The following is a 21,794-nucleotide window of genomic DNA, read 5'->3' on the forward strand; positions in this document are numbered from 1 at the left end:
TGGGGATTTAGCTCAGCGGCAAAGCGCCTGCCTGGCAAGCGCAAGGTTGTGAGTTCGGTTCCCGGTACCGGAGAAAAACAAAACAAAACAAAACAAAACAAAAAAAAAAAATAAAATAAAAATAAATTAACCTCAGTGTGTGTCAGCCACAGGAGGAACAGTTTCCTTTCGAGTATGATTTAAGCTTCTGAGCATGTGTCAGCCCTCTGATTGTGCAGCAGGACTCTGTGAGTCAAAGTTTCCACCAATAGTGAATGACAGTTTCCCACATATAATCTCTCACTACTGTAAAATTTGCAGATAAATATAAAGTGAACCCCATAAGACAAGATTGGGCATGTTCAGGGTGGTATGACTGTAGGACTCCATAAGAAAAACATTTTTTTGATGAACAGAAGTGAATTTCGGTACAGCTTTGGAAATAACCAGCAAGTATACCTCAGGATTGTATCTGAGCCTGTGTATTCCCTCCGAACCATGATGTCCTCATCCCTTGAGAACAGAATTCACTGTCAAGGGGCTTAAAGCCTTATGGAGGACATAAATTTGAAGAGTTGCAGTCTAATGTGGCCCATATTTTCAGTGAACAATTGGGATATCAGCACCTGGCATACTATTCGTATTAGCAGTTACAGGTAGCACACAATTGTTTTTTCCTGGATTTCTCCTTCTGTTCTCAGTTCTATTTGAATACTGTTTGTCTTTCTTTCTTTCTTTCTTTCTTTCTTTCTTTCTTTCTTTCTTTCTTTCTTATTTATTTATTTATTTATTTATTTATTTATTTATTGCTTTGTTTTTTGAGATAGGGTCTCCGTATGTAGTTCAGGTGGACTTTGAATTCACTTTGTAGCTCAGGCTGGCCTTGAACTTGCTGTGATCCTCCTGCCTCAGCCTCCCGAGTGCTGGGATTACAGGTATGTGCCACCATGCCTGGCATACTATTCGTCTTGTGACATACAAAATGCATATTCAGTGATGTGTGTTGAAGGTTCTCTTCAAATATTTAATGGTGTTGAAGATTCTCTTCAAATGTTTAATGTCTTCATTGATTTTATGTTATATAGATGTCTTCTGTTTTATAGGTCACCTTCCTTTTTTTTTGTATAGGTCACCTTCCTGAACCATAGACTCAGACGTTTGCAGTGTTTAAACCACTTATCTCTTGAGTGTTGTTCATTGTCCCTCACCTTCGTCCCCTTTCCATCCTGCAGTAAAGTAGAATCCACAGTCTCAGTCCCACTGTGTTGTTGTGATCTCACAAATGTAGTCAATCTCTTTCCTTCTCAGCGCTGTCCCTTCCAGCTGTGCTAGATGCAAGTCTGGGCCCTAGGATTGTTTTGCCTCTACTTCCTTTATTGGATATCAAAACTACATTGAAAAAATTACTCTGGCTCAGTGTCAGATGATCCGTTATTTGAAAGCTGCACAGCTTCTGCTAATCCCAACTGAATAAACAGAACTTTCACTTTGGACTAGCTGTAACATTTTATTTTAAAAAGTGTATCTTCAGCACTTACCTCCTTAGCGAGCCAATGGTTATAGACTGTATTTTTATGCTAAGGAAGCTAAGTTCTTTATGACTGCCCCCAACTCCCCTGTCTTTGCTTCCTTCTTTCCTTCTTCCCTCCCATCTTCCTTCTCTCCCTCCCTCCTTCCCTCTCTCCCTCTCTCTCTGCCTTCCTCCCTCCCTCTCTCCTCTATCCTTCCCTTTCTTCCTTCCATGGAGCTGGTACATGCTAGGCAGGTGCTCTACACTTATTACACCCCCGTACCCAGCTACCACCATCTCCAGTTCTTATAAAACAGCAAGTCACTCTGAATCTCTGCTTCTGTTTTCCTTCGTTTTGGAAAAATCTGGTCTCAAGAGCATAGGATCAAATTTGCAGCCTTCAAACAGCGTTTTACAAAATACTTAGCGCTGTCCACTGTTCTCTGCCAGGACAGGAGTGGAAAGGAAGCCATGAGGGACAGGGAAGCCCCCTTCCTTGGTCCTTATCTCACATGCCCTGTGCATATGGTAAATGAGGATATGAAACTCACCAGTTTTTCTTTTTCTTTCTGTTTTTTTCACAGCAAATGAAAATGTATGTCCTCTTACTCTATCTCTTTTTCTTCCTTTTTACAAAGGCAAGTTCTTATTTTTTTTTCTTAGAGCATTTTTGCCTTCCAAACACAAACCACTGGCTTTACCTTACTAAATTAGATAAAACCTCACTTTTCGGAGATGGCAGTGGGGTAGGGCAACTTAGAAAGCACTGTATGTATGCTTTCTTCAGTCAGAGAGACTCACAGGGACCCAGACTCAGCTCTTGTTGTTTATCTCTCATGGCCGTGGGTTCCCTGTTGCTGGTCAGGGGAGGATAGGCTGAAGCTGATGGTCATGAAGTAGAGAGAAGGTGGTTGGCTCCTGCTCAAGATCTTGCTTCAGTAACACTGCGCCGCAGCCAACCAAGCTTGCTAGATACACTCACTGAGAGAAAGATTGTGCTTTTGTGGAGAGTTAGGCCAGAATTTCTGCTTCAACCCCCAGCAACAGATTCTTTTGGGTGTCTTAGTGAAAAGGCATTTGGGAAATGGACTGTACATGCAGCAAATCGGATTTCGGTTAAATGGTGACATTTGTTTCCAAAAATGTATCAGAGGGGAAGCTAAGCTCTTCAGAGCATGTGTTCATTAAAGATTTGAAGTGGGGTGGGAAGCAAGAAAAAAAAGGCCAGTGGGCTCTCTTGTGAGATAGTTTTTTGTTCCTATGAATTGAATACACTTTGAAAAGTTTCAAAAAGAAACTGGGAAGAATGTATTTGCTTTGATCTAACATGTAGAGTGTTCCCCTCTACAAATGCCCTTTAATTTAGAAACATTGTTGAAAAATCTTTTTGAAAGTACATAAAAATATATGTAAATAAGGTCTAATTAGTTATTTCAATTAATTATTTTTTTGTCTGTGCTTTACAGCTCTTTTTTTCTGCCTGTAATGTTGCTTTTCAGAGTCCAGCTTTTGGCACCTTCTGAAAACTGTTTTTTAACAGTCGTTATTAAGAAAACACATTTTTTCCTTGTCGAAAACCTCACAATGATAAAGTAAAATCCCAGATTGTGCACCTTCATGGAGAACCGTTTCAGACATTTTTAATCCATGATTTGCTCATGTGATATTTAAGGAAATCTTGCAATTAATTGAAACAGCGGGTGTTTCCTTCTTAAAATAGATGGTATGGGTTGTTTTTTAGAAAATGAGTCTACCTAAGTTCACTAACCAGCCTCCAATCTCCTTTTCCAGCAATCCCATGTCCTTTGAAAGACAAATGTGTTCAATCTGGAGGTGAAAAGTTTTAATTCTTTCTAAGTTGAGATAAGGAGGCTCCAAAAAACACTGGTAAAATAATTTCAAGTTGCTTCCACTACCCACTTCTTAAAAATTGACCAGTAACCTAACCTGAAATGTTGATTTCGGAAACTTAGAAAGTAAACGGTATGACAAAATTATGAGCTTTTCATTGAGCAGTTTGCCTGCCCTCTACTTTCACTGAATAAAATTAGTCTTTCAGAGCTTGGAGAAATCAAGGTGTGTTCTTCAGCTTTTACCCATGAGGGTCTTTGGTGGAGGTCAGAGGAGGATGCTTATTAGAAATTTGGATTCCTGGTCCCTACTGTAAATCTTTAGAATCAATATCATCTTAGGAGCAGTGTCAATATTTTTCACAAACATCTCTAGAAAATTGTTATGCTCACTGAATCTGATGGTCCACCACTTTGGGCAACCTCCTTTATTTTGTGGTGAAGAAGCAGGTGTTGAGTTTGATGGGTCAGACTTGCATTATATTTTGGGCAAGAGCAGACCCAGTCTTCATGACCCTAGGTTCTGCGGGTCCAATATAGCCACAAGCACGCGGACAAATTCAGACTTCACTTCAGGGCCATGAGGGTGATTTCAGCACCAACAGTGGAATAGCATGGTTCTAGGTAGAGTAGAAAGGGAAAGACACTCAATTAGGAGTAGGAGCATCTGTGCTGCTACTTTTGTCCAAGCTAAAAGCCGAATGAATGAATCCTAGCTGGTTCTCTAACCCTTCCTGTCTTTTATGAGCCCAGAGAGCTATGCAAAGTTGTGAGAGTATTTAGTTCATTTAGTTAGCTTATACATTTGACCCCCAGCTTTGGACCTGTGTGCACAGTTGATATAGTTTTAGGCTATATCTTTCTCTTAAAATGCATATTTGTATATTGTGATATTGTCTATTTTGTGTCCAGAAAATTATAGTAACATCTTTAAAATTATAGACTGATAAACAGAGTCATACCTATGAAAGAGTATATAAATATCCAGCAAATGCTTAGTGATGTTTATTATATCCAAAATTCAAACAACCAAAAAGTTAAGATAACCTAATTTCATTTTTTTTGGAGTTCTATGGTGAGTTTGAACTATAATGATGATCCTGAATTTCTGCAAGATCACGGTCACCTCCTGAGATTAGAAAAGGTTGAATTATATTCATATCACTTTAATATTAACTCAGTTTGACTATCTGCTAATTTTTGGAAACAGCATTATCCCTGTGTCTAGGATATATCAGGTTCCACAGAACTTTATCTTACAGCTCATAGATGGATATATTGTCTAATATACAATAATTATCTGCATATACTCTTATTTAACCAATACAGTATCTCTATGAAGAATATATTGTCAGTTCTGTTTTACTGATGGAGAAATGAAGATTTTTGCAAGATCAAGTATGTTTGTAATCAAACATAAGTATGTAATCAAACAAACATTTGTTTGATTCTTTCTTATCTTCCATTCTTTCTCCTTCCTCAGCCAGCCTGAAAAACAGGAGCTTATAATGACATCATTGCTTCTCAATAGTAAAGAAATCCGTTGGAGGGATCCATTTGAAGCAGACTTCATTGTCTAATATATAATATATATATTTTGAATAATTGTCTAATATGTAATATGTATATTTTGACATCAGTGCTAATGAAAGTAGGCCATTTCAAGAGCCAGTGGCAGGGGGCTGGGGATTTAGCTCAGCGGCAAAAGCGCCTGCCTGGCAAGCGCAAGGTCGTGAGTTCGGTTCCTGGTACCAGAGAAAAACCAAAAAAAAAAAAAAAAAAAAAAAAAAATAGAGCCAGTGGCAGAGCTAAAAGGACCAATTTTGGAATAGCTATTGGAAATTAAAGTCTCTTTGTGTGTATGTGAGTGTACATGTATTGAACAATACACAGCATATCCTGTCAACATAAACATTTATTGATTGTCTGCTCTATGTAAAAGCTCTGTGTAAAGTGCTAAGGATAAAACATATTTCCAAGAAGTTTATAGTGTGGCTGCCTTGACAAGCCCATAAAAAGATAGGACAGTTTAAGAAAGCACATGCTAAATGCCAAGTGAGTAATGCAGTCAGCAAGGACAGGAAACGGCATTCCAGCGTTCACAGTCCTGGGATTGTGACAGTGTCTGACTGCTCTGTCAAACAGAAGTTTGTCTGATTCTTATCTTTCACACATTTTTTCTCTTTCCTCAGCCAGCCCGAACAACAGGAGCTTATAATGGTTCTGCTGCTACTCAATAGTAAAGAAGAGCATTGGAGGGATCCGTTTGAAGCAGAATACTAACATATTTACTTGTTGTACCATTCATATTAAAAAACAATAGGATCCAGTTCTCTTTCTGGAGGATGCACTGTGAAATTGATTATTAACCTGTTTATTTGTGATGGAAGTCCTTTGCAGTTATGTGATATTTTTATCCTTGGAATTCATGTGGATCAGTATCTTCTCAGGTTGGCAGTTTGTTAAATAAAAGTGTTTAAACACCTTGTAAAGGAAATGGGGTGCAACCCTGATGTTTATATTGTTATCATTTTTATGCCTACATCATGAAAGAGTGTCAGATCTCTTTGATTAATACTGTTTTTGGTACTTAACCATGCAAAGTTCCACACAGAAGGAGTTCTAAAATGAAAGCTATAGGTCAGAAATATCAGAATAATGAGGGACTTATGTATTCTTGATCACCTTCAGGACTTTGTCATTTGGGATGATTGTAACAGAATTTCCATACTCATCAGTAGAAGGTAATAGCTCCTATTGAAAGCAAAGTAATGGCTTCCTTGTGGCAAGGTCATGGTTATTGCCAGGTTTCCTGACAGTACGTGGACAGTGCTCACAGAATTATGGACTTGGTGGAATGTGAAAAGGGGATTAGTAGTCACTTGCCAGCAACCAGTGGTCTTGAATAATGGGCCAGATTTGTCAAAGTAGAGAGCAGGGAAAGTGAAATAAGGTGTGCTATTATGTGGAGGGTAGGATGTGCACAGTACATTTATCTAGGAGGCAATGTGGAAAGTTCTCTGACTGGAATAAAGAGCTTATATTCCCACTGCAGATGGGAAGGAAATATGTATGTGAGGTGGGGGGGTCACATACACATCATGGGAGGAAAAGTTGGAAAGGTGAGATGGGGTCAGTCAAAGACCAAATTCATTACACTGATGTTGCAAGCAGAAGAAGGCTACATATCAGATTTAAGGATCATTTTTAATGTCAGAATGTCATCAAATTTAATGTCAGACAGACTTTGAGCCAAATCCACACTTCACCTTTTATGGGCTAGGTGACCTTAGGCAACATACTTAATCTTGCAAATATCATTTCTCCATCCGTAAAATAGAGCTGACAATATATTCTTCACACAGATACTGTATTGGTTAAACAAATGTGTATATGCAAATAGAGCTCTGAAGAATGAAGTGAGGAAATAAAGGGCGAAGCTGTATGCAGAACAGATAGAATCAGAAGAGACCCAAGGTGGAACCAGTTAGGTGACACAGCAAACCTCCAGGAAATGAGATAGAGACTGTAAGGCTGGAAAGACGGGAACACATCTGCAGGTATTTTCTGTAGCCTCTTTCACTTAACTAGAGGGTCATGTAGGCTTGTTTTGTGGTATTCAAAGTGCAACAATCAGACTCCTCCTTTTGCCTTGAACAGGATGCCAGCGCTCTATTGGCCTTTCCAATGGGAAAGCCAAGGTGTGCAATTACAGTGGGTGGTACTACTGCAGCAGCTGCCATGTGGACGACAGCTTCCTCATCCCAGCACGCATAGTCCACAACTGGGATACTTCAAAATATAAGGTAGGTACAGCACTGGGTTGACTTAATGATAATGGTTCAGGTGTTCATATGTTGTCAAATGGATTGTAAAGATGATAAAACAATTTAAAACAAACTTGCTTAGGTAGTCTCATAAAAGCGCTCAGTTGTTATCTCATTCTTCATATATAGCTCACAGCTTAAAGACTTCTTAATTATTACCCACTAATTTTCTAATTAAAATATATATGGCAGTTTTTACTTCTAGGCCTAAGAAATAAATTTACTATAATTTACTGTGGGCACCAAGAGCAAATTCTAATGGAGCAGCACCCTCATTATTTTTTCACTAGCTCTCACCTCCAACATCACAACACTGGGAGGATAAATATGAGAAAATAATAAATCATGAGCATACTAGTAGTCTTTAGAGAAGGTTTATGCAATCCAAGGTTTTTGTTGCTGTTTTTTCAGAAAGGATCTCACTGTATAGCCGAGGATGGCCTTGAACTCATGGTGATCCTCCTGCCTCAGGCTCCTGAGTGCTGGGATTATGGACATAATATAGACCAGCAATCCAAACTATTTCTTTCAGTGGAGTAGCACCTTAGTCATGTGAAGGTCAGTCTTTAAGCACTCCGGGCCCTGGGACTGGAATCTTGAGAGAAGCAATGAAGGTGCCTGGGTGGCAGCCCACAGAAGGAGCAGTGCACTCAGCCACCTTCAAGCCTCTTACAAAGGAAGTGGGGTGCAACCCTGATCACTGCATTGGACTGTTATTTCTTAAAGAAGGGGAGCAACTGAGAAGCATAGGTGCATGGGAACAGCTTTTCAAAGTAACTGCTAACAGACAGAAAATAAAATTAGCAGGTGTGTTAGCTATGAAAATGTACATCAACAGAGAAGAGGAAGAGTGAAGACTTGCTGGGCTATTTCAACTTAAGATAGACAGAGAGAGGCAGAGGAGGCCAAGAAGGAGTGAGCAGTGAGGTAGAAGGATCCAGGCCGTCTGACAAGCCCTGTGAAGAAAGTTTTCCCAGATGACTTGTGACAAATGCTGATAGGTCACGGAAGATGAGCGCTGAGAATTGACCGTTGGCTTTAGTAATGCGGAGGTAATTAGTGACCTTAATGAGAGCAGTTTGAATGGAGCAAAGGTTTGTGGGAGCAAAGGTCTGAATGGAGTGGCTTCAACTTAGCATAGAAAAAGAAATAAAAGACAAGAACAGGCAACTCTTTTGAGAAGTTTTGTGCTAAAGGAAAGGACAGAGATGGAGAGTAACTCAAAGGGAAGTGGGGTCAAGTTCTGTTTGATTATTTGTTTTAGTGGAAAAAATAACAGCATATTTTTGGTGTGGACGTGAACTACCTAGGAGAGAGGAAAAACGCTAGAATGATGTGGCTGAGTCTCTGGAATTATGTACTCAAGAGGAGGGGTTGGCCATGCAGCACAGAATGAAAGAAAAAGAAGCATCTCTGGATGTGGATGAGGGCAGGTAGATGTGTTGTTGGACCTAATAGAAGTCCTCTTCCCTTTTTATCAGATCCTGTTTTATCAGATCCTGTTTTTTCACTATCTGTGATCTTCAAGAGTAATAACCTAGTCCCAGGTGCTCTGGGAATTGCATTTACCATCCACTTTGTAAGTAAAACTGGGATGATTAGGCTATGTAATTCCATCAACTCCCTTACAAATTTGTCTACGTCTATATCCATCCATCATTGTCTTCTTTCCAGTGACAGAAGAAACCTCACTCCTCTTACAGAAGGTTTATTTCTTTTACCTTTGTTCTTGGTCTAATCTCTTCTCCATTGAACCCAGGGTCTCTCATATCCTAGGGCAAGTGCTCTACCTCTGAGCTACATCCTGAGAACCTGTGATTTTTTTTTAATGCTAATCTTTAGTGTGTATGCTTACAGTACATGATGGTTACATTCATTGTGGAGAGTTGCTATATATACATAACATATTTTAATTCTTTTTTCATGCCCTTCCCTTCCTCTCCCTCTTGACTCCTATCTCTTGACCTTAGTTTTACTGACTGGGATTTATATGCTGCTGATTCCTCCTTTTTACCTCCAGCTCACATCAGTTTTGTAGCTGAAATCAAGATCTATGGTTTTTTGTTTTTATTTATTTATTTATTTATTTAGTTAGTTTTTGAGACAGGGTCTCGCTATGCAGTTCAGGCTGGCCTTGAGCTCACTTTGTAGCCCAGGCTGGTCTCAAACTTGCAAAGATCCTCCTGCCTCAGCCTCCCAAGTGCTGGGATTACAGGCATGTGCCACCATGCCCAGCTAAGATCTATGGTTTTAATTGGCCAATAGACATGTGAATTTTAGTTTTCACCTAGTAGTCCTCAAGATATTTGAATTGGTTAGCTATCTTGTATAGCATTGCCACCATTCTGTAAATGCAAATCCAGGAACCTAACTCCCTATTAGAGTGGAACTCTAGGCTGGAGATTCTGTCCCTGTACCATGTCGTACTCATATTAACAGAGAGCATAATTATGTTAACTAAAATGAGTAGAGTTTTTTGCTCTTTATCAGATCACTGTGACATCTGCCTGACATGAATATTCCATGTAGAGTATTTCATTCAAAAGTAAGCTCTATGGCTGTTTTCATGCCTTCTTGATAATAGATGCCTGAGAATGACATTCATGGTAACTGTATCACAGCTGTCTAGGTAGAATCTTTAAAGTCCAAAAACTGAACATGATTATGGTGATATATTTTCTTCCATATCTCTGTCTCCTCTTTACTCATTCACATCTTCACTGGCTCCAAGGTACTGCATTCCAATCGTTCTTGGCATCTGACCTTGTCTCCCTCCTACTGCAAGAAGAAAATTGAAGTTATGGGATATAAATATGACTCTAAAGCTATCTATATTTGTACATATACCTAGTACTTTCTCTCCTAGCCTAGGAGAAAGAAGAGCATTTTCTTCTGTTTAGTAGTCATTCTTCTACATATGCTCCAGATGTTTTTATCCATCATTCTTATATATCATTCTTTGTTTTTGTTTTGTATGTATGTGTGTATATATGTATGTATGGATGGATGGATTGACTGACTGACCTATTGATTGATTGATTGATTGAAGCAAGGTCTCACTATGTAGTGCAAGTTGGCATTGAAGTCACTTATGTAGCCCAGGCTGGCCTTGAACTCACAGCAATCCTCCTTCCTCAGCCTCCCAGGGCTGGGATTACAGGTGTGTGCCACCATGGCCGGTGTATATATCATCCTTCCAGCCCAATAAAAGTGTTTTCCTAGGTAAAACTGTCTGTGTTTCTTCCCATGTCCTACTTGTTGCAACGCTGTCTCTCTCCCCCGCCACCATTGTGTCCTAGATCTCAAGAGTTGTACTTACTTAGGGGTTAGTAGCAGGAGCTTGGAATTAAAGCAGATGTTTGTCCAAAGCGTAACTCTTCCTGTTATTTAGGTGCTTGATTAATTGGGGTAAGTTACTTGAATTTTTCTGAGACTCAGTTTCCTATTCTATAAACTAAGGCCTGAGTTCAAGTCTTGGCTTTGTTGCTTACTAGTTGTAAAACTCGGGCAAGTTATTTAATCTGTGTTTCAGTTTCTTCATCTGGAAAATGAGGATAATAATACCTCATAGGGTTACTGCTGGTTCAATGGGTTCAAACATGTGTTTTTAGATGTGCCTAGCACACAGTGCATGCCATATAAGCATTTGTTCTTTTTGTAATTCATGCATTTACCTAAAAGGAGAGTGTAAGCTAGAATAAAAAAAGAAAGGCACTTAGCAAATGACTATGATAAACACTTAATGAACAGAAGGTGTTAGGGTTTTCATTGTCATCACATTTGTATAATAATTGGTTGCTTGTCTGCTTTCTCTATAAAGGGAGACTCCCTAGGCACAGGGAATGTGTCTTAGTGCAATTCCTAATATGTACCTTGGTATATGAAGCGTGTTTCCTGGGCCCTCAAATTTAATATGCCCAAGTTTGATCCATCCTGCCCTCCCAACTATATATTGCCTGCCTTGGTTAATAACCCCAGTCGCTTCTGCCAGATCTGGGAGACCTCCTGGACTCCTCCCCTTGCCACAGATACCTTGCCTAACCAGTGAGCAAAACTCTGCTACATAAGGTTAGCTCTTGAGGATGGTCACGTTCTCCACTGCACCCCCAATTCCAGCATACCAACTTGAAGATTCAGTATCATGCTTGTGAAAGAAGCCAGTAGCTTCCTAATGGTGCTTCTTACACCCAAGTCTCGCCTTTTGTGGTCCTGACCTTACCTTGGGTAAATGTCTTACCCTTTTCTAGTCTTAGTTTTTTTACCTGCCCAGTAGAAATAATAATAGTAGCTATTTCATAAGGTTGCAGTTTACCTAAATGAATGAGTCACAGAACACTTAGCATAGTGTGTGGCACATAATAAGTTCTCATTTACCATGATTGTCTGCAAGGTAAATGTACTTCTCTTGCCTGATCCATACGGCCTTTTGTGCACTTGAGTCGCTGCTGGTCTTTCTAGCCCCTTTATGCCTTCTCCATTAGTCTTTTCTTTGAGATCATATCTGTCCTTCCTGTTCCCCATCCTACTGGGCTATTTCACACCTTTTGGCTTCCTCTCCTATCACTCACCCCAGCGAATCCTAAAACTTGCCTCAAATCTCATTTCCTCTCCTAATACTTTCCTTCCCTCTACTAGACAGAGTTATCATGCTCTCCTCTGCATCTTGTACTTGACACTCTAAATATAGTCTATAAATACATTCGTCCTGTGCATATTAGATAAAAACATACTTAGTGGGAGAGAAGACCAGTTGAGTTTGTTTTAGGGTTTAGATTAATAGGCTTAGTAGAGGGCTTTGACAGCTAAGTGTGCAAAGGAAGTGAGTGAGGCAGTCCCAGCCCCGTGACTCCAGGGCACCTGCCAACAGAATGCGCATCAGTTAGTGGAGCACAAGCAAACAGGCGACCCTAACGGAGAAAGTGAAAAGATGAGGTGAGGGTTCCGAAGGCATGCCATGGAAGGAGAGATCCGGGTCTGTTTGCACTGAGTTCTGAAGGCCATAGAAATCATCAGTGTCTGTCACTGAACCTGTACTTTTATAAAGCAGGCTGTTGTGATTGTTCAAGTAACTGGATCTGATTTCTACAGAATAGATAACTAAAGATGTTACTTAGGTACACTCACTTCATCCATGCTGCACATGAGGAAAATCTCCTTTGTCAGATCACTCCTTCCCACATTCTCAGTGCAGGAGGGCAGATCCTAAAGCAGGAACCTATCTGTCTACTTTTATCTGGATCATCTCACTGGCATTGAGTAACTGTATTCCATTTAGTCCAGTGTCTCTGTCTTCACTCAAACACCAGCCTTTAACTTAATACTCCTAATTATGAGGATCAATTTGGACCTATCAGTTTCTAAAACCAGACATCGTTCTGTTGGATCTGCCTGCTGTCCTTAATGGCAAGTACGTGACAGGCTTGCATATCCACTTAAAAGAGTAAAGAACGGTTTTGCCGAGCAGAATGATATCCATCATCTTCAGCATTTTCTTATCTGCCCTCTGGAGTATTAGTAATTCTAATTATTTTTAAAGCAGAATTTCATCTATTTTCTGGCATATATCCTGCAGATCAAATTGAGCATCAAGATTAAGAAGCAGCTAAATCCTATCCTCAAATTCTATAGGCATTTTCTAATGAGATTCTCTTTGAAGGCAATGTCCCTACCCCCATTCAAAAAAATCAGGCATGACAAAGAGAAGGCAAGGAACTCAAACAGCTCAACTCTTCCCAAATATTTTCCTGTAGTTGTGCTTTTTCAAAAAAATTTTTGTGTCCTAGCCTGAATATTCACATTCCATTTAGCTGGGGGTTTTCCATGTTACATAAACCATTTCCTATTTCTACATCTTGAGAGGCATTCATGGCTTTGCTGCCCTTGCAGAGCTTGAGAAAAGCATGCTGATGGGAAAAAGCACTTGATCAGAGTTGTTTGGAGACGTTGAGAACAAATTGTAATTAAACTTAAGGTTCTTCTTCATTAGCCCCTAGTGCCTGTTTTAATAAGACTGAGAAGTAGTATAGTTTGAATTTTTGTTTTTTGGTTGGTTGAAATTGATTTTATCAAGACTTTGGTTATTATTTTTCACAGTATAGTTAGAAATAAATACTGGAAGGAAATATTATACTAAAGCAGTATATGTTTATATTCCTGTGATAAGATTATGGATGATATTTTTCCCTCTTATGATTATTATAATTTTATAATCACTTATGAATATAGTTTTAAAATATGTACAAAAAATTTCTCTATGCCTCAGAATTATAAGTATGAATGATTATTCTGTGATAGATAAGGCTAATGTAGAAAGGGAGACTGTTTTTCCCTAAATGACTTGCACTACTTATACTTACACTGCTGTAATTTTATTCTTTCTTCTTTTTTCAATATTCTTTCAGAAATTTCAAGATTCAGAAAGTGAAAAATGTTAGGCATACATAGACAGTTTTCTTCCATCCCACCCCATTCACCTTCTCATGGGCAATCAAGTCATGCTTTGCTTGGGTATCTTTCTTTTATATACATGTGTCTTTTCATATAAAATGATAATGGTGAATATAGTTTACACTACGCTTAGAGAGCTTTCTGGTTAGACCATGAAACACTTCCTTGATCCTTGTCTCTCTTTTTAAAAAAATTCCATTCTATTCCTTTGTGAATCTCAGTCCCTATCACATATTTGTCTATCCAGTTGTTGTTTATGATACTTGGATTTTTCTAGTCTTTACTACTATAGACAATGACTCAGTGAATGCCTTTATAAATCATTTTGAATATAAAACCTTTGATTCATGAGTCAGACTACCTATATAATTTCCTTAATGTAGGTATGTACATTTGTGAGATTGGTGGATATGCCAGCTTTCCTCAATCAGGGTCGTAGTTATACACTATGTTTTTACCTTATATCTCCTTGCAGATAGCTTTCCTTAGTACCAGGATATCAGCTGTCACTTCTGTTGTAACTGTGCTGCCTCTAGCTGTTCTTCCGCTTTTTTCTTTATTGAGTCTAAATATGTTATACACTTAGAAACAAATAACCAAGCTGCTAGAGTTATGTCTACAGTAAGGATATGTATTTCTAAGTCATGGTTAGAACATTGTAGGTTACTCTTTCATTTGTTACCCTTTTAAGGAATGGGGCCCTAATTCATGCCTTGGTGAACACTCAATTCTCTTAATCCACTGGAAGGAGAAAGTAAGAAACAAAATGAATTTTGAGGTAAAAAATGTTATTGAACTTTAGTTTTTGTTTTAGAGTTAAAATCAAATGGGAACCTACATGCCAGTGTGCTGCCTCATTATATTATAGATTTACAGCCTACTTGCTTTCTGTTTGACAGGAAAAAAGGATGAAAAGGGGCCAAAATAACCCCTTTTCCTAAGGAGTAAACTGGTAGATTATGGTAGAGTGAAAAACTTTTTTAAAAACTATGTCTATAAACAATTTAAAGCTGGGAATGGTGGCACACGCCTGTAATTCCAGCACTCAGGAGGCTGAGGCAGGAGGATCATCATGAGATCAAGGCCAGCCTAACTGCATAGCGAGACCCTGCCTCAAAAAGACAAACAAAACAAAACAAAAACAAGAGTAAACCAGAGTAATTCTTAAAAAAAACCCAAAAAAACAAAAAAACAATGTAAAGAGCAGGATATCCAGAGACAGAATTTTTCCTCCCATTTTGCTATGAAATAGCTATAAATAAGTCACTGAAGTTCTCTGGGCTCAGTATTTTCTTCTATTAGAAACAGATTATGGATTAATACCTAGTGTGTCTCAAAGTGGATTCCATGGGGCATTCGCAAGTTCTGCATGTGTCAATGGGTATTACCCAAAAGGAGGGGTCCATAGGAAAGCTACAGTCGGGCCAGTGTTATGAGGATTAGGAAAGGGCTTGTCCAGGAGAATGCAGTCCTCAGGCTCTCTGCTGAGCAAGAGATTGATTGGAGCAAAGTTAGAGAAAGATGGTGCCCCTTCCTCGAGTTGGTGAGCAGCACCAGGCTGGATTTTATGTCTTGCCCCTCTGCCTCCATAGGTCTGGCACAACACCAAACAGCTTCTCAGTCTGTAGCCAGATAGATTTGGGAAGAGATAGGGTGAAGCAGGTTTTCTTCAGTACAGGATATCTCAGAGTTTCAATATGCTAATCACTGTACTTGGAATCACCAAGAAGAGAAGTACTGTGGGGCATATTTCTTGATGGACCTCAGAACACCTTTTTTTGTGGGGCTAGTGTTCCTTTTACACAGACTGAGAGAAATCAAACTCAGTTATCTTGACCTGTCCTTGTTAGTCTAAGATTATGTTCTTGTATTTTCTTTTCTTCTTGTTTTTTTGGACACAAGGTCTTGGTCTGTAGTTCAAGCTGGCCTTGAACTCAGTAGGTAGCCCAGGAAGACCTTGAATTCCTAGCTATCTTCCTGCCTCAGCCTCCCACCTGCTGGGACTACAGGTATGCACCACCATGCCTGGCCTGTTCTGTGTGTTTTTCTGAGGGAGAACTCAGCTCACAAACTACAGCACCTGCACAGTCATGGTGCTGAGTTCTCATGGGTTAAGATTATTCTACTTAGAAGTAAAAAGAGCAATAAGAGGAGATTTGTTTATATAACTATTGTAAATATCACTAATAAATGTTAATATTATTTGGTAAAATACTAGTAGGCCCGTAGGTTTGAAAAATGAGCCACTGAGCATGCAAAGATTTAACTCTAATATGACTGAAGTACGATCATAGAGAAGATTGTCAGCTGAACCATTCATTTTTAAAAAACAGTGCTTACCGAGATGCACCTGACTTGTGGACTAAGTTGTTATTTACATCTGAAACAACACTCAGGCACTGTATGTTTTTCATAAATTGGTGGGCAGGAGGTAGGACGGTAGCTCTTCTTAGTTGGAACATATTCACTGTTCACATACAACTCTATATAATATGATATTTACGTTAAGAAAGAAACTTTTCTCACATAAACATTGAATATCATTGGCCGCTTTTCCTAAGTACCTTTTAATTTTTTTCTTTTTAAAAAAATATTTTTAATTATTCCTGAATTTGAGAGCAGACTTCTTGTACCATTATGGAGGATCATTTAGGACTTAAGAAATCAACAGGGCTATAGTGCTCTATTTTGCAAAGCTAGCTCTTCCTGCCAAATTTTGAGTTCTCCCAAAAATCCCCTCACCAGTCTTAATGGTTGATTCTTAAAAACCTGAGCATGTGCTCAGTCTTATTGCCAAAAATGGCTCTATGTGGCAAGCATTTCTTCACCTGCCCAAACTGCGCAGTCAAGGATGTGCTCAGTATGCTTAATGCTGATTAGTATCTTGGGAAGGCTGAGCTTTGACATTGTGCAAACTAGCTGTTTTCTTTTTTGTCATTTCAGTTTATGCATACTGCTGTCAGTAGCTGCTGTCCTATTTGTCTCGCTGCTTTTACTGTCTCTGTAAAAGACTTTTTTTTTTGCTTTCGGGTTTGAGTACCACCTGAAGAGAGAATCCTTTTAAGGCCTGGGAGACTAGCCAGTGCCCTTTGTCCTTCTGTTCACCTACTAAAAGGTAGCGTTGTTAACCTAATTCAGCAGGGCCCTGACTCAGTATAAACACTGCTCCACAGAGCCAGAAGGACTAATTGAATTGTACAATACATCATTTTTTAGCAACAGTTTCAAGTGGATTGTACTTCATTTTCCAGAACACCATCAGTTTTTTCTTCATTGAAGACTTTTAAATACAGCAAATATTTAAACGTGGTAAATAAAATATTTAACCCATTGTGCCTTTCTGCACTTGACCTGTGAGCTACCTGAGGACAAGGCTCTGCCTGTTTTATCTTCCATCAGTATCTGAGCACGTACCTGTGTCTGTAAACCTCGAACACAAGGCAGGATTTTCTCACTCTCTCACCTTGTTATTTCCAGTATAGCTAATTACTCAAAAGCTTTGGCTAATTCCGCGGGCCTCTTTGTGAGATGGAGTTGCAGAAACTTGTAAGCACCCTTAACTCTGTGGGATCAGACAACAGAACAGGTATCTCAAAAATAATTGCTTATAAGAAAAAAAAGGCAGTTTAAAATGATGTAATCTTTTTACATCCTTGTAAGAAACATAACCTTTACAATATAAGAAAATAATATGAATTTTGTATGTGCGTACAAATGCATGCCGTTAATCAGTGCACAGTAGCCATACACTTAACAGTGTACATACGGAGGAGTTTTCATGGTTGTGTCTGCCTGTTGTCCTCTCCTCTGTCCTACCCTGTCCACCAAGTGAATTTTTCTGTTCTTTAGTACTGGGGATTGACTCCAAGGCCTTTGCACTGAGCTATATCCCCAGACTTTTTTTATTTTGAGACAGGGTCTCACTAAGTCATTCAGTTGCCCAGGTTGGCCTCAAACTTGCCATCTTCTTGCCTCAGCCTCTCAGAGTGCTGGGAATTAGAGACAAGTGTGCACCACTACACCTGGCTCACCCAGGGAATTTCTGTTTATCTTTCTGTACCCAGATCTACTGTCACCTGTTTTCCCAGCCCATTCACCAGGAAAGTTGATTTCCTTGTCCTTTATGCTACTAGTAGCCTTCACCCATGCCTCTGTATCAGATGACAGGTTGTATATTATTTTTGTTTTAAATATTTGTCTTTTGTAAACAGCAAGCCCCTTGAAGGTAGGAACTGTCTTCTGTTTATCTTCATTTAATTAGCATTTAGTCTAAAATATGAAACATAATGAATTTCAGGGTTTTTTTCAATAAGAAGAGTTGTTTATTTCAGTGTTAAATTCCAGCCATGTTCCTAGAGAGATGTTAATGAGACTTTTTGAGGACATTTTGCCTTTCATAAATAGAACTTGTATCCAATTTACATCTCAGTATCAATGAATTGGTATGTAAAGATTCTAAAAGAATTGCCCATATTATGCATGATTGAAGCTACCCCTTCTGTATCTCTGGTGCATTATGTTTCTGATGTATTTATTTTTACTGATAACAATGACACTTTTAAATCAATATTCAGTCGTTGTCTTAGTCACATTCCTCTTCATTGGGATGCCATCCCCAGCTCCCAGGACTTTACAGTGTAGAGGGTTATTTGGGCTCATGGCTTCACTCCACAGCCAGCAAGCACTAAGGGAAGAAGGTGCGGCAGAGGGGGCACAGTAAAGGGAAAGTTGCTCATGCCATGGCAACCAAGAAGTGGAGAGAGGCAGGGAGGGGCCGGGAGGAGGGTGCACTGTCTCAGTTACTTTTCTTTTGTTGCTGAGACAAAATACCTGACACCCAGAATTAAGGAAGGAAAAGTTTACCTAGCTCACAGTTTGTGGAGATTTAAGTCCATACTCAGCTGGCTCCAAGGCAGAGTGGCACATGGCAGAGGGCAACAGTTCATGGTGGCAGAAGACAGCAAAAGCAACAAGAGCAAAACTGGGGAAGCCACAGCAGAGAGGAAGCCTTTTTCCCTCCCTTATATCATATGCAAGCTACCCGTCCCAGGGCAGGTGCAGTGCTCGCAACCATAATCGCAGCCTTGGATCATGAGTCAATCATAAACTCTAGAAGCTTGCTCCATGACTGCCTGAGGCTTTGAGGGAACATCTAGACACAAACCATAACCTGTACCCTTCCGGGTCACCCCATGCTGACTTACCTCTTCACCACGCCAGCTATAGTGCGCCCAGGATCCAGTCATCTTCTGAAAGTCCTACCTCTGAGTGCCCAGAGCTTTGTGGGGGACATCCAGATATAAGCCAGAACAGTCTTGTCCACTACCAGAAGTGGATCAGCATTGGATGGATATATTGGCCAGGTTAGCCAGGTTAAAAGATGTTCTAATAAAAGCAACTGTCTGGTTATTGAATAGTGTGTTTGAGCCTGTCTTCTATTTAGTCAAAATATTTTGCATATAGTGTCCTTTCTTTTCCTTTCATTTCTTTCTTAGACTATTTTTGTTCTTTTTAAGTTTTGTAATATATATGGGGCTTTCCTATTTTTCATTAAGTGACCACTTATTATGGAATATATGTCTGTGTTAGTCAGCTTTCCTGTTGCTGAACCAAGTAACTAATACACACAATTTAAAGGAGGATAGGTTTAATTTGGCTCACATTTTAAGGAGTGTCAGTCTATGGTCAGCTCCAAGGCAGAAACATCAGGGCAGGAAGGTATGGCAGGATTGGAGGAACTTGTACCACCAGTCCCCAGGGAGGATCCCAAAGGTAATCAAGTTGGCACTCCACCATCACCACTACAACATCTGTATATATGTATTATATTTTTATGAGGCTTTTAAAATCAGTAGTGATTGTTAAGAGGGTCTTAATGAATTCCTTTTTTTCCTTAGAAACAGTTATGGCAACACAGGAAATTAAAGAGATAGTACAGAGAGGTCCCTGTAACTTTCACCTAGTTTCCTCCTTTGGTTACATCTTAGGTACTGTAGTAAAGATAAAAATGAAACTAACCAACCAGGAAGTTGATGTTAGTATGAGGCATCAAAATAGTTCTGTTATTTTATCATATATATATTCATATAATTGTTACCACAATAGAGATAGTTAATTAATTCTTCCAAGTTTTACCAGTTGAGTTTCTGGAAGACAGAAAGAGAAGCCAAAATTTACCTTTGTTCAACTGTGGATGTTTTTATTTAGCTGTGTTCAGGGGGAAAAAAATGATACTTTGTTATCCAAGCTAAGGTTCCTAGTTTGAGCAAGTGTTATGAGCTGGATGATTTGTCAGGACTGACTGCCGAAGCTTGTTTTGTAGGTGTCTAAGCAGGCCAAAGAGTTCCTGGAGTACGTGTACGAAGAGCCCCTGATCGACATCCAGCAGGAGAACCCCATGCTGTACCTACACGCCGAGCCACTGGCCACAGTGGTGCGCCTGCGGCAACGGCTAAAATCACTAAGAGCCTATTTGTTCAGCTGCCGGGCAGCGGTGGCGGAGGATCTGCGTCGCAGGTAAGAGTCCTAAGTGTCAGACAGCTCCAGTTTGTTTTTCTTTCCCACCCAGGGAGGATAGTTCAGTGCTGTCCAAGGGCCTTGTGACACCGACTTGCTCTAATTTAGTGGGTCTCCCTCCACCTCTCCACCTGGCCTCCCTCTGGGCATGTCTATGACTCTCTCCTCTCCTTGTGTGAACCGAACAAAATGAAAACAACTTCTCAGTGTGATTGCAGGCTTTGTACCTGTGGATCAAGTGCCCAGGACAGCAAAAGGACAGCAAAGCCTTTACTAATGTGTGAATTGGAGGCACCAGTCATAGGAATGTTTCCACTGATCACTCACATAGTGTTTTATACTTTCTTGATTTCAATTCTTATTTATTAGCAGTAAACATAAGCATGTTTGAAATATTTAATAACTAAACAACATTTTCAGTGGAAATAAGTAGGTGCTTATTCAAATCTTCTTTTCCTTTTTTTTTGCTTCTAACTGAGGTACATCTTTTTATTCTTTTGGTAATCTCTTCCAGGGTTAACTACTTCCACTGTAGGTGATGAAATACATAAGGCTCCACTTCAAATGTTGGCACTGCTATGAACATAGTCTTTTCCCCTTCACTGCAACTCAGAATTAAAACTCTGATTCTTGTCCTATATTCCAGCTGCAGAAGTAGTTCCCACTGCAGAAGTTATCTAAAGACAGTCTTACGCTTTTTAGCAGTGGTCTGTGACCAGGCTATCTTCTCCATGAACACTGCAATGGATTTAGTTTATACATGTGTTAAACTAAGAGGCATTCTCTCAAATGAGTTTAAATGGACTTTATTTTTAGACAACCTACATGACGTGTTTTTTCCCTAAAAACAATGCCTCCACTCCTCAAATTTTCTTTTCCATACAGAAATAAACACCAAAGCTTGGTAAATCATGTAAGCAGTAGAGGTAGAATTAAAATGCACAAGCCCAGGATTCTGCATTTTTATTTTTAACATTAATGCAGGATGCTTTCCCATAACTGAGTTAGCTCATAATTCATAGAACACACAAGTCCAAAGCAGGCTTATATCCTTAAAATAAAATTGAAGTTAAAATGTGCTCACTCTTATAGAGTTCCTTCTTTTACAGTTAGGTTTTTACGGGCATATAAATTCTCACCGTTGGCATATATGAACTAGTTTGTACTTGAAATGATTGTTGATGTTCATAAGTTCCCCAAAATACCTTTTGATTTTTTAGTTTTAAAATAAAAGGCCAGCAGCATACATTAGTCATGATAAATGCTTTTGGAAATAAGCCCGCATACATAAGAACCTTTGGAAAGAATTAAAATAATAGAGTTTACAATTTGAGATCCAACTAGATCCAAAGAAACTGACATAACCCCAGGCATCTGAAGAAGACATTTTAAAAAGAACTAACTGTAGATAGTGAAGAATACATAATATCTAGACAAGCTCTCATAAAATAATAATGAAAAAACAGTTGCCATAGAACAAAATATTTCTCAGTGGTAGTCATTCTATTAGCTAGTTGTTTTTCAGAAAGTGGTTGGGATTTATTCTTATAAAATGTAAGTAGATCTTAATTTTAAAAGATCAGTGCTTTCTCTGGAGTCCAATGGAATTATATGTCTCAAATTAATTTATCAGCCAAGTTAGATACAAGATTTTTGATGTTCAGA

The 21,794-nt window shown here is 39.2% G+C and overlaps 1 protein-coding gene across 3 annotated transcripts in view; it reads left to right on the forward strand.

The window, feature by feature from the left end:
- The window catches only part of Plekhm3 (pleckstrin homology domain containing, family M, member 3), a 174,221-nt gene that overhangs the window by 58,457 nt on the left and 93,970 nt on the right, over positions 1-21,794 (forward strand). For all 3 annotated transcript variants that reach the window (XM_005396971.2, XM_005396974.2, XM_005396973.2), the window contains exons 4-5: positions 7,000-7,145; positions 19,936-20,129. In XM_005396971.2, coding sequence (XP_005397028.1) covers positions 7,000-7,145; positions 19,936-20,129 — 340 coding nt within the window. The remainder of the gene's footprint in view (positions 1-6,999; positions 7,146-19,935; positions 20,130-21,794) is intronic.

This window comes from Chinchilla lanigera, unplaced genomic scaffold, assembly GCF_000276665.1.
Source record: "Chinchilla lanigera isolate Chin_1 unplaced genomic scaffold, ChiLan1.0 scaffold00056, whole genome shotgun sequence".
NCBI lineage: Eukaryota > Metazoa > Chordata > Mammalia > Rodentia > Chinchillidae > Chinchilla > Chinchilla lanigera.